Genomic DNA, 12,422 nt, shown 5'->3' on the forward strand with positions numbered 1-12,422 from the left:
TAATGCCAAATGCTCATCTTGTCTTACTCTGCCTGGACTGTTTTTGTTCCAGTTCATGACAGTTAGGGTATGTCGAAAAAACTCCCATCTCATGTTCTCCCTCAACTTCAAAATCATCCTATATCACTGTTTTACCTTTTTTGTTAAGGGTGTTTGATCTTCTTTGCATGTTCACTTTGCAAAACCTGGGTCGGTACTTCTGCAGCAATGTAGGATGATTTTGAAATGATTTTTGAAGTTGAGGGAAAAAATACGATTGGAGTTTTTCGACATACCCTAACTGTCTTGAGCCAGAATACCAGTTCAGGGAGAGTAAGACAAGACGAGCGTTTGAGATTAAAAGTATTTAAACTGTATTTTTTAAATGAAAATAACCAATCGTTTCGCTAGATAAGACCCTTCTTCCTCAGCTGGGATCGTTCACAACCGCATCTGGGATCGTTTGAAGCCGCATTTAAACTGCATTTTGGAAGTTCAAAATCGGGGCACCATATCAGTCCATTATATGGAGAAAAAAGCAGAAATGTTTTCCTCAAAAAAACATGATTTCTTTACAACTGAAGAAAGAAAGACATGAACATCTTGGATGACAAGGGGGTGAGTACATTATATGTGAATCTTTGTTTTGGAAGTGGACTTCTCCTTTAAGGTCCTGATGGGGCTTAGCCATTCTCCCGACCTTAATCTCATAGAAAATCTGTGGAGGGAGCTGAAGGTTCGTGTTGCCAAATGTCAGCCTCAAAACCTTAATGACTTGGAGAGGATCTGCAAAGAGGAGTGGGACAAAATCCCTCATGAGATGTGTGCAAATCTGGTGGCCAACTACAAGAAACGTCTGATCTCTGTGATTGCCAACAAGGGTTTTGCCACCAAGTACTAAGTCATGTTTTGCGAAGGGGTCAAATACTTATTTTGCTCATTAAAATGCAAATAAACTTTTTTGATTTATTTATTTTTTTTTTGTTATTCTGTCTCTCACTGTTTTACACATTTCTTTGTCAGTGGGCAAACATACAGAATCAGCAGGGGATCAAATTATTTTTCCCCACTGTACACGTAGGATGGCTTGAGGGTGAGTAAACCATGGGGCAATATACATTTTTGGGTGAACTATCCTTTTAAAAGTATACCAAAAAAAGAACATCATTAATCAACCAAAATATTGTCACACTAGCCAACAGTGTTGGATGTCTATGGGTACAATGTGTTAATAAATGGATCACACCTCTTGAAAAATAAGAAAGTGAGATTTGGCTATAATAGACAAGATCACCGGTCGATTCTGATGGCTCCTTTATTTTCAAAAAAAAAAAAAAGCTCGGTTTCTCTATTTACAAGTTGTGCAAAAACATTTAAAGGTTTCAAGGACTTTACATTGTAAGTTCATTTCAAGGCACATACATGGGACAACAACAACAGTTTAGTAGTGGAAACAAACAAAAGAAATTAAAAGTACGTAGCAATCAAAAGTTACTTTGGTTCCCAATGGATTCTACTTGCAGAGCAAACAAATCACTGTGTCTTTAACATGAGAAAAGTAGAATCACTCCCCATCTGAAATATGAAGAAAAAACCCCCAGAATGCTAAAACACATGAAACTTTGTGGTTGTCGTTAAACCTGTCATAGTTGCCAGGTTGCCATTAGAATGAACTGCCGCTCAGTGACCGATTCATTCGAACATCAGCTAGATTTTATTTTGGAAAAACCACAATGTCAACCAATGTGCTGAAGTCTGTATTAAATAAGTTTTAATAGTGAATATATATACCAAATTGCACAGGTGAGAAAACCTTTCAAGAAGTAAAGAAAAATATATTCTTTCAAAAAAGAATGAAAGGGACACACAAAGATCAAAAAGACGAATTCAGCCACGTTTGTGGTAGTGCTTTGTTCAGACTGACCTCACAGTCATTTAGAGTAATTATTCCAAACCAAATCAATGTGCTTTTTCAAGAAACGGATTGACTGTTGGGTAGGATTACGGACGCAAGGCATTGCTCACACTCCCTTTTGCGTAATACATCCATTTGACTACAGGGCCACTACTGTGATTTTCAGCTCATCCATAGAAAATAAAGAACAATGTACGCCACACGAGCGAGGCAATGAGTCACTCTGAATCATAACACGCCATTCTTGTCTGGAGGATAGACCTTGGCTTGTTAGCAATGTCATCTATTGATGTCTGTCAGGATGCTGTTTGCAATTGCCCTTCAAAATGTGTGCTTTCCATTCAGTCCTGCCTTCAAAACGTGTGACTCTCACTGTAATCCACAGATCTCTGTATAAACGATGTCAAATCCTTCACGTGAACCACTGCTGGGTTACAGTAAGGCAATAGATAAAACCGTTTAGTATGAAACATTTCTGGTTTTGGTAACGACCCAGCAAAAGCTAGCTCTGAGGACTTTGGCGGAGGGAGGGATGTACTGGATAGTGGCACAAATAAGTTCCTCCGCTTAGTCTGCCATTACTTTGCTCTCTGTCAAAATATGTCGGCGAAAGGCTCGGGACAGATTTATTTCACTAACGGGTTAACCTCGCAGCGATTCATTTGGGTCTGTGCCACCGCAACCGCCTCCTCTCGGGGAACCTGAGCCTGACAACTGCACCGGACTTGTGAGGAGGAAGTCTGTTAAAAAGAGTTACGGGTGGCCACAGGATTTGAAATGAATTGTTAATGGTGTACACATCAGTTAAAAGCCTTCAGATGAGAAATGGAGCCCGAGGATGTTCCACATTTCAAGGAAGGGACGGGAGATGCTAAGGAGAAATACTTTCATGACTACAGAAGTGCAGTAGCCCTTTTTTTTCCTTTTAGAGAGCATTTATTTTGTTTGTGCCATTGTGAGACAAACAGTGTGGGTTGTTGGTAGTTAACCTGTGCAAGCACCAACTGTTATTCACAGAAATCAAACACGCGTTTGATTTCGAGTAATGACAAAAGCAATTTGGATGTAAACAAGTATCCAGCGATCTGGTCTGAACCTCAACGCAAAGTCGGAGAGCAATAAAGAGTTAACTCTGACATTTAGGACCACCACCCTGTCTACAAACCCCCGTCCCATTCCAGAATCCTCCTGCCAAGTGAAAATAACCTCTGCATTTTTTTCCCCTTTCTTGGACCAAGGATTATGCAGTGGGGGTTTGAACTCGGCCCACAAAACAAAATCTTGTCAAAGCAAGTAAAGTCTATGAGTAACAGCGCATGATAAATACTTCTCCACAGCAAGCCTGAATTCCAAACTCGGCTCTCTGTCCTGGAAAACTGGTGTGCGCCATTAAAAAATAGTCCTAATTGCACTCATGCAGGGATCTGAAACTCTTTCAAAGACAGAGTCTGGCATGTGCCAGTTCTTCCCCGTGAAAAGAGGGCTTTTGTTTAAACGTCCATTCATCATCCCACCTGATGTGATGCATGATTAAAAAGGGTTTCGGTCAGTGAAGGAAAAGCTAGACAATGATCTGGACGTCGCTGTAGAGTGTTCCTGATGTGAGAGCACAGAAATAGATCGAGAGCTGGAGCTCTATGTATTACCCTGGCCTAAATTTGTAAATCCCAGAACATGTTCAGAAAGGGCAATACAAGTACATAAAAGGCAAATAAAGACTTAAAGTTGAAGTTATTTCATTGTTTTCTTATGTTTTACAATTATAATTAAAGAAACATGAAGGAGATTGCAGAGCTCCCTCAGGATATTAAAAGTTTACCACAGGGGTTTGGCTATTATATTACCTCATTTAATGTTTGGGCTGCTAATTACTTGAAAATAAGGCTCAGGCACAAAAGCGATTCCCATAAAAGTCAGAATTTTAACATGCTAGAATGTCTGTGGTGTATTTGAGCTTCCTATCCTCTTTATGTACTGAGACAAGCTGCCCCCTGGTGGCCAAAATGATACACAAATATGCCCTGAAAAATGCTTGCACAGGAACCCGTTCTAACCATCTCCCTACCGCATTCACCGACGTAGGCTTCTCTGCAGAGTGTTGAAGAGTGGTCCCTTTTCCCATCAAATGTGATTTCCACAAAAGCTCATTTCCTGAATGAGTGCTCATGCTCTCTGCTGCATTAAGAAAGTGCACTTCAATTCCAAAAAAAAAAAAAAAACTCAGCTCCTTTTTTTTCCCACTCCAGCTTAATCAGCGGTGTTTTGGTTTCCTGACCACTGTGTTATCTTAACTACTGTTGTGTGAAGGGGTAGCTGTATTTCAGCACAAAGGGCATATTTTGGTTGTGTGGTTAGCAACGTTTTCGAGATCTTAAAGTGGTTGAGAGGCAAAACCTGCAGACTGCACTTGCAGCAGGTAGCCAACGTGCTTCGATTATACAAAACATCTGCAGCGTCCTTGAGCGAAACCACTTTGAGCCTCACATATTACAAAACCATTTCATTTTTACTAAGAATAGAAAATATAGCAGAATTCCACATACTTGTCCACAGTATAAATTACCATGTTGACTGCACCTGGAAATATATATATGTATATATGTATACGTGTATTGTACAGTATATTGAACTACATTTTCTTTGAACAAATGGTTGTAGTATCCGTCGAAAAGCATCATGTGTGGCAGAAGTCCACACTGGGAACATTACTGCTCTTGCAGTAGGCTATGCTATTGTTACTAAGGTGACAGTCTCTGAGGCCAATCCCTCCATTAGGTGTGTAGATGGGCTGAATTCTGAAGTCCCCCTTTAAAAGCTGCTCATTGTTTAGTGACACTATCTGAAAGCTCGTTTCAGTCATTTCCAGGATGGAGTTATCCTTTTTGGTGCCGGCCTCGCAGTAGTCGTCTTTTCTCCTGCCGCGATTGTATTTCCATTTGGATGACGACGATCTGCTTTTCTTGTGCATGTGCCAGCAAAACAAGCTGAGAAGTGTCACTAAGACCACCAACACTGCCCCACCTATCACTCCAGCCAATAGGAGTGTGGAGGTGTTGTCTTGCTGGGCAGCTTGCTCAGATTCAGAGTACGTGGATGTGGCTTTGGTCTTAGCCTCGGAACAGATAGTATCCTCGCCCGGTCTGTACGTGTTAAGAGTATCCAGAACATACACGCAGATGCGGTAGATAGACCTGGGTTCCAAATTTGACAGGCTAAGCCTTCGTTGGTATCCCGGGACTGTTCTTTCTCGAGTGATGTCGCTCATCAAACTCTGCCCCATCTTGACCCAAGTCACCTTGTAAGCCGTCACAGTGAAGTAAGACTCCCAGCTCACGTCGATGCAGGTGGAATTCAAGACATGAAAGGAGATTTTTAGGGGGTCTTCGTAAGGAGGTAGGGGACCGGGAGGGAAGTGTGGAACTGGGGGTGTGGGATTGGCAGAGGCAGGGTAAAAAGCGGTGGGTGGAATGGTGGTGATGTGGGTGGTTCTGGAGGTGGTCGTGGTGATGGTGGTGGTTCTGCGGGGTGGTAGTGTGGATGGATATGTATGAGTTGGCCAGGGATGCAGCACGGTGCCTGCTGGGCAGTCTATGGCATCTAAGGTAAGTTCTCGAATTACCATGCCACGCACTCTTTCTGGACTCTGGCACGTGAAGCCGCGGACATTTATCGCAGATGGCAGAGACCTGAGCCATGCGATGACCCACTTAATGTTGCAATCACAACGCCAGAGGTTGTTTCTCGCATTAAGGTTCCTCAGGTTTCTCAAGCCGTCAAAGACACCCGGTGGAAGAAACTGAAGCTGGTTGCTGGAGATATCCAACTTCTCCAGTTTACTAAGCCCAGCGAAGGCTGTCACTTCAATAGTGTCCATCTGGTTTTCCTGCAGGTTGAGCTTGGTCAGGGATGCGGCAGGGAGCAACGGTGGCGGAGTGGTGAGGGAGTTTCGAGCCAGGGACAGTTCTTTCAAGTTGACCAGATCCTGGAAGGTTCCAGGAGCGATGCCCTCATCCTCAAGCAAGTTCCCGTCCAGCAAAAGTCGCTGCAGGGTGGTGACATTCTGGAAGGCATCCTCGTCGATGTCGGCGATGCGATTCTCGTCCATACGCAGCTCCTTGAGATCTGCCGGTAATCCGATAGGAATGCTGCTCAGGTGGTTTTTGGTAAGGAACAGAAGCTTGAGGCTGACAGCCTCCCTGAAAGCCCCCTCTTCTACCCCTACGGTTGAGATGGAGTTGTCGTCCAGGTGGAGTTCCTCCAGCATGGGTAGCTGGGCAAGCGCTGCCCTGGAGATAGTCTGGATGTTGTTTTCCTGGAGGTGCAGCACTCGAACATTCCTGGGAAGGTTGAGGGGAAATTCATCCAGCTGATTTCCATATAGGTAAACAGTTTCTACAGAGGCAACATTGTGTAGCTCCAACGGAAAGCCGGCATTGTTGATCTGATTGTTGTGGAGGAAGAGGGTCTTATATCCCTCTTGCACCCCCAGAGGCACAGACGTCAGGCTCCTCTCATTACAGTAAACAAATGTTCTATCGCAGCGGCACTCCTTGGGACAGGAGGAGACGGGGCTGAACTGCACATGCAAGCTTAACAGCACTGTCAACCAAAAGCGAAGAAATGAAGTCCAATCGTTATTCCAAAATCCGGCCTGAAACTCCATAATGAAAAAGAAGGGGAGGGGAAGGAAATGGCAAGACAAAATCAGTGGTTGGAGGGAGTAAAAAGGAAACGTAACAAATCCAGGAAAATTAAGTCCTCTAAAAGATTATTCTAATGTGCAGTTCTCAGATAAACCAGGAATTTGAGTAATCCCTTGATAATTTCTAGTCCTTGTCTGGAGAGGTGGTCTCATTAGAGGGCATGGGTTCTCTCACTTAAGCCATCCATGCTGAGGAATCAGATCATTGCAGAACTGCTCTTGCTCACTGTAGGGCCCAAGCAGGGTGTGACTGAGAGAGTGCTGAAGCACTGAGCCACACCGTCCACCTCCCAGCCTGCTGTCAAGTGCTGACGGGCCTCAGCCCAAGCGCTTTCCGGAAGATGTGACATTTGGGTCCAGAGACCTGTTTCAAAAAAAGGAGAAATTAGAATACAAAAAGTAAAGGTTTACAACAACAAACTTTATACATTTATGTTTTTTTTCCCCTCCACTTCATAAACACACACACACACAAATATAAATAAAACATATATAATTATAATTTAGAAAACAAATCGAAAAATACTAAATCTCAAGTGCATTACTGAAATATAAAACAGCATATATGGAATTTATTGCACATTTCAGTAATAAATGAACAAATGAATTACCCCTCCAAAAAATAATTAATTAATTAATTAAAATAATATAAATAAATTTATGAAAGGAGACAAGTAAAAACTTAAGCAAGGAGTAAGTTTTGTTTTTATGAAAAATCTTTCAAAATAAATGCTGCTTAAGCATATTTTCTGTTACAATATGGCGTATAACGTCTTCACTATGCATCACAGAATATCAGCGTCCCCTTTGAGTGTAGCTCAGGGGGAAAAAAAAAAACAATCAAATGAGTTGAGGGAGTGGGGGTGTCTTACACAGCTCATAGTGACGAATGCTGCCTGTCAAATTAAATAGGATTGGGGTATAATTTAGCCCCTCTACCTGCAATAAATGATCAATACAGTCTTATTCCAGACATTTTTTTTTTCCTCAGCAAAGAGGTTTTGTGCTAGCTCAAGGTCTTAGAATCATACTCAGAACTCATACTGAATCTACTGTTCAGACTTGGATTCTATTGTAATTCAAGTAAAGATTAAAAAATAAGTAAGCTAAACATGCACAATTTGTAATTTAAATAAACCACATAATTGTGCAGCTGCTGCCCTTTAATCAACGCTGGAGGTTTTTTTTTTTTTTTTTTTTTTTTTTTTTTATTACCTGGGGGACAGAAAACAGGCTTTTGTATGACATTTACATTTTGTAAAACATTATATGTTGTATTTGACAATTCCAAAAACAGTATTTATGCCCAGATGTAATTTAAAACTTTTCAGTTGGTCCTGTTTCTATTTTTTGCTATCATTGTCACTGTAAAATAACATACATCTTGGCATCTTGAGCCTTCAGCAAACACCTCTGCACTGGATTTTTGCTTTTGTGGCCTACCATCTGCTTTGTTAATAGAGTTAAGACAATCAATGCCTGGCAAGAGAACGCTTGTGTTTACTAAGAGGCAAGCTATCACAGATGTGATTTAAATAAGGAAAAAATACATTAGCAGAAAACAGGGCTAATATAAAGCCATTTAGATCTGACAAAACCAAATCTAAAATTGCATTAAGATGCATTATAATGAGAGTAAAGAGGTTTACAGCAAACTGCACTCTTATAAATAAAGTATAAATAAATGTACATGGAGAACCATTTTTGGTTGCCCAAAGAAACTTCTAGTGAACAGTTCTTAAAATAACCTTTTTTTTTTTTTTTTTTTTTTTTTTTTTCCCCTTAATGCATTTTAATAAACGAAAGAATGTTTTATTTTATTTTATTTATTTATTATTATTATTTATTATTATTATTATTATTTTTACTAAAGAACAGATTCAAAGTTTCCATGGATGTTAGAGGTTCTTCATGGGACCATCAGTGCCAATGAAGAACCTTTATTTTAATCTACACTGTAAAAGATGTAGTAGTATATAAATAGTAAAAATGCTATAGCAGAAACGCTAAATACTGTAAAGTATTATTTTAAAAGTAGAAATACAAATTCAAGATAATATGTGTACTTTTACAGTAAAATTTTGTTAAAATCTTGTTTTAAAGTGAAGTTACAACATAGTTACTGGTGAAAAACAGTATAAGAGACATTCAGAATTTATCATATTCAGAATTCAGAATGTATTATATTTATTATATCTTACTATTCGAATCACTTGTGTGCAATAGGGTTTGCTATATTATTATTATTATTATTATTATTATTATTATTATTATTATTTTATTTTATTTTATTTTTATTTTTTTTTTTTGTAATATTTAAATGGTGTGTGTGTGTGGGTCAGACTGTAATCTGTGTATACATTGTATGTTTAGGCTACTGTTAATAAAAAGGCCAGTTTTGCTGAACGTTGGTTTAATCGTGGTCTTCCATTTTACCACTTTTTATTTTGAATGTGTTTATCGATACTAACTATCAGTCAGCTAAATAAATAAATAAATAAATAAATAAATAAAAAATACACGGTTAAAAATGAAAAAATATGCAGGCACCAAAACGCTATCCCTTTAATGGCTGAAACGTTGTAACCATATTTTTACGGCAAATTTCTGACAACCACAGCTAAATTTAACAGTTTTTACAGTGATTTTCTAACCAAAACGCATGCTCGCAGACAAAACAAAATGAGCAAAGACAAAACAACACTGAAAGTTTGTATCGTAGGAAACATTTCGAGGCGGATAAGGTGAACTTGAGAGAGCAGCGAAGCTGTTGATGTGAATGAATAATCACTAGATGGTACTGAGAGCCGAGCGCAAGTAAAAGAGAAACGATGCTATGACACGCATGGATGTTTGACCAGATAAACCGCTTCGGTTATCCACTATTTACCCTAAATATGATATATGAGATGTTTAAATGCTGACAAGCCTTTCTGTAACCAACGAACGCAGTAGTTTGCGGAAAAGTAAAAGCCCACAGTTGCAGCAGAATAGTTTCGGACAAAATGCCTAGAAACTGTGTAACTTGCAAGTAGCCATTCGTGTCCAAACGAACACTTAAAACTTAAAATGTGGATATGGATTTTGTTATATAGACGGGCAAGTGAAGCTCATCCAGCAGAATAAATCTATCAAAACCAGCCTACCTTATAAAACATGATTTTTATCCGTATAATTAAAGCACATTGAACACTTCTCCCCTTCTTGTTCTTCATGCGCTCGGTGGAATAGACGGGACGCACAGATCCAACGCCATTCCAGTAACATGCTGTTCTACCGAATCGGTTCCGAGCTCCTCTCCGCCCGCGGCTCCTCCGGACAGCATACTGACTCCCGTTTGGAGAGCTCAATGTCCGCGCTCACTACTTTTTGCCCAAGCGACTCCCTCTGTTCCTCTTTCCACGACTGAGCCCTCGTTTAAACCTTTAATTTACATCAAATTCACATTTGCAAAATCCAATTTTTCCAGGAGTCGGTAAACTCCGCGAAAAAAGCCCAAAATACATCCACGTCACCGCGTATCATATCATCATACTTCGTGCAAGCGTAACGCAAGAGTTCGGCGATTTATCTCCGCGAGATGTTTACAGAGGAAAACTGCGCTGGTAATGATCTGTTCACTGCACACCTCCGTCCTCTCTCTCTCTCTCTCCCTCTCTTTCTCTCTCTCTCCCTCCCTCCCTCTCACTCTCTCTCTCTCACTCTCGAGTTCGGTCGGTCCTCCCACACTGTCCTGAGTAAAGAGATCACAGGCTGGGGTGGAATGACACTTACATTTTAACTTTCCCATCTCTGTTTAAAGAGACGAGCTTGCTTTTCGTGCTGATATGTTTAGTTGTGTACCATTTATCTTCAGTGTTATTAAGTGAAATTATGGCACAACACTATTCGCCAATAAATAGCCTAGTCCTAGTCATATAGTTCACCAAAAAATCAAATTTGTGCCTAGCCGACTCTGTTTATCTCTGTATTTATTTAGCTTTATTCCAAACTTGCTTTATTTAGGGTGGAGCCAAACCGAATCTGTAAATATTTAACGAGATAGCATTATTTTACGAATTTGTGTGTGATTTCTAGATAGATAAATAGATAGATGGATTTTTTTTTTCAATTGCTAATTTATTTCTCACAACTGCTAGTTATAAACTTGTATATCTCACTTTTTTACATCTTGCAATTCTTACTTTTTTCCCCTCAGAATTTGTCTCATGATTAATAACTCGCAATTGCAATATATAAACTCCAAGTCTGAGAAAAAAAAAAATAAATAAATAATAATAATAATAATAATAATAATAATAATAATAATAATAATAATAATAATAATAATAATAATAATAATATTAATATACATACACATACATTTTCTGTAAGGGTTAGGTTTAGGGGTAGGGTTAAGGTTAGGGTAAGGGGATAGAAAATACAGTGTGGTCAGTATAAAAACCATTGCACCTATGGAGAGTCCCCACAAGGATAATAAACCAGACTGTGTGTGTGTGCGTGTGTGTGTGTGTGTGATAAGTCTTCAATAGTGGGACATAAGCAGATACTGTACGAATTAGCCACCAATTTGCCAAAAAAAAACTAAAAAAAAAAATAATAAAAAAAAAATAATAATAATAGTTACAATTTTTTTTTTACGAGAATGTGTAGAACAAAGAAAAATAAAAAAAATAAATAAAAATAAACAGAGAACATAATAAAAAGAGAACATACACTGTAAAAAACAATTTGTTGAGTCAAATTCAAATAATTTGTAACCTGCCTGCCTTAAAATTTTAAGTTCAGTCAACTCAAAAAAAGTTTATTCAACTTGAAATGTTAAATTATACTAAGTGACAACTTAGGTATTTGAGTTGAATCAACTTAAAATTTTAAGGCAGCTGGGTTACTTATCCATCTGTTAAGTTTAGCAAACACAAATATCTAAGTTGTTACCTAGTACAACTTAACATTTCAAGTTGAGTAAACTTATTTGAGTTGACTGAACATTTTAAGGCAGCAGGGTAACAAATTATTTTAAGCTGACTCAACAAATGTTTTTTTTTTTTTTTTTATATTTTTTTTTTACAGTGTAGAACATGTGTAGAAGGGCCAGTTGCATAATGTTATGATCAGTCTCGAAGAAAAAAAAAATGAATGACTAACTTTTAAGATTAGTCTAATCGTTTAAATAGCCAAAATTTAAGTCATTTAAGTCAAAATTTTGATAATTTATTGCTGAAAATGTTAACATTATACCAACAGTAGTTTGAGCATTCATGAAAAAAGCAGCAATGTCAGATACACGAAAGAATTGACTTTCGAAATAATTCAAAAGCTCTTTATCCCACACAAGCATCTAGATTAATTCATTTTACCCTGCCATTACTTTCCTATAATGAATTCAGCTTTTATATACAGTCTCTGTTTCACATTAAGTTATTAACATTTTATCCAGATGTATTCCATTGTCTCGAGGTGGCTGAGGCAAACTTAAGGGAATCTCGCTTTTTCTCTCTGCCTGTGTTTGAAAACCAAAGACAGCTGTCTTGCTACCCAGTTAGTCATTGACTTGACAGGCAGCGTGTTTGTATGAAAGCACCTTCTAAGGTAACTGCTTTCAGACAGTCTTCCAATAACGTCATGTCTAATAATGTGCAACAAATTCAAGTCGGCTTAAGAGATTTCCAAGCAAATATTCAGAGACCGCAATGCTTATTTCTCAGTTGAAATAAAGGAAAACACATTTATTAATTGATTTACAGCACTCGTTTCAACCGCCACTTTTTACCACAGATCTTAGTAAGCAACAACCAATCAATATTAAGAGGAATGTGTATTGTA

General features: G+C 38.7%; 1 protein-coding gene across 2 annotated transcripts in view; it reads right to left on the reverse strand.

The window, feature by feature from the left end:
• Nucleotides 1–730: 730 nt before the first annotated feature.
• flrt2 (fibronectin leucine rich transmembrane protein 2) overlaps nucleotides 731–12,422 on the reverse strand; it is a 47,792-nt gene continuing 36,100 nt past the window's right edge. The window contains exons 1-2 of one of the 2 annotated variants that reach the window (XM_051139230.1): nucleotides 9,743–10,214; nucleotides 731–6,960 (exon numbers count right to left, since the gene is read on the reverse strand). In XM_051139230.1, the coding sequence (XP_050995187.1) occupies nucleotides 4,569–6,557 (1,989 nt within the window). In that variant the 5' untranslated portion in view covers nucleotides 6,558–6,960; nucleotides 9,743–10,214 and the 3' untranslated portion in view covers nucleotides 731–4,568. Of the gene's footprint in view, nucleotides 6,961–9,742; nucleotides 10,215–12,422 lie in introns of those variants that run through there. The other variant, XM_051139229.1, reaches the window with a different exon arrangement.

This window comes from Labeo rohita, chromosome 20 (genome assembly GCF_022985175.1).
Source record: "Labeo rohita strain BAU-BD-2019 chromosome 20, IGBB_LRoh.1.0, whole genome shotgun sequence".
NCBI classification, from domain to species: Eukaryota; Metazoa; Chordata; class Actinopteri; order Cypriniformes; family Cyprinidae; genus Labeo; species Labeo rohita.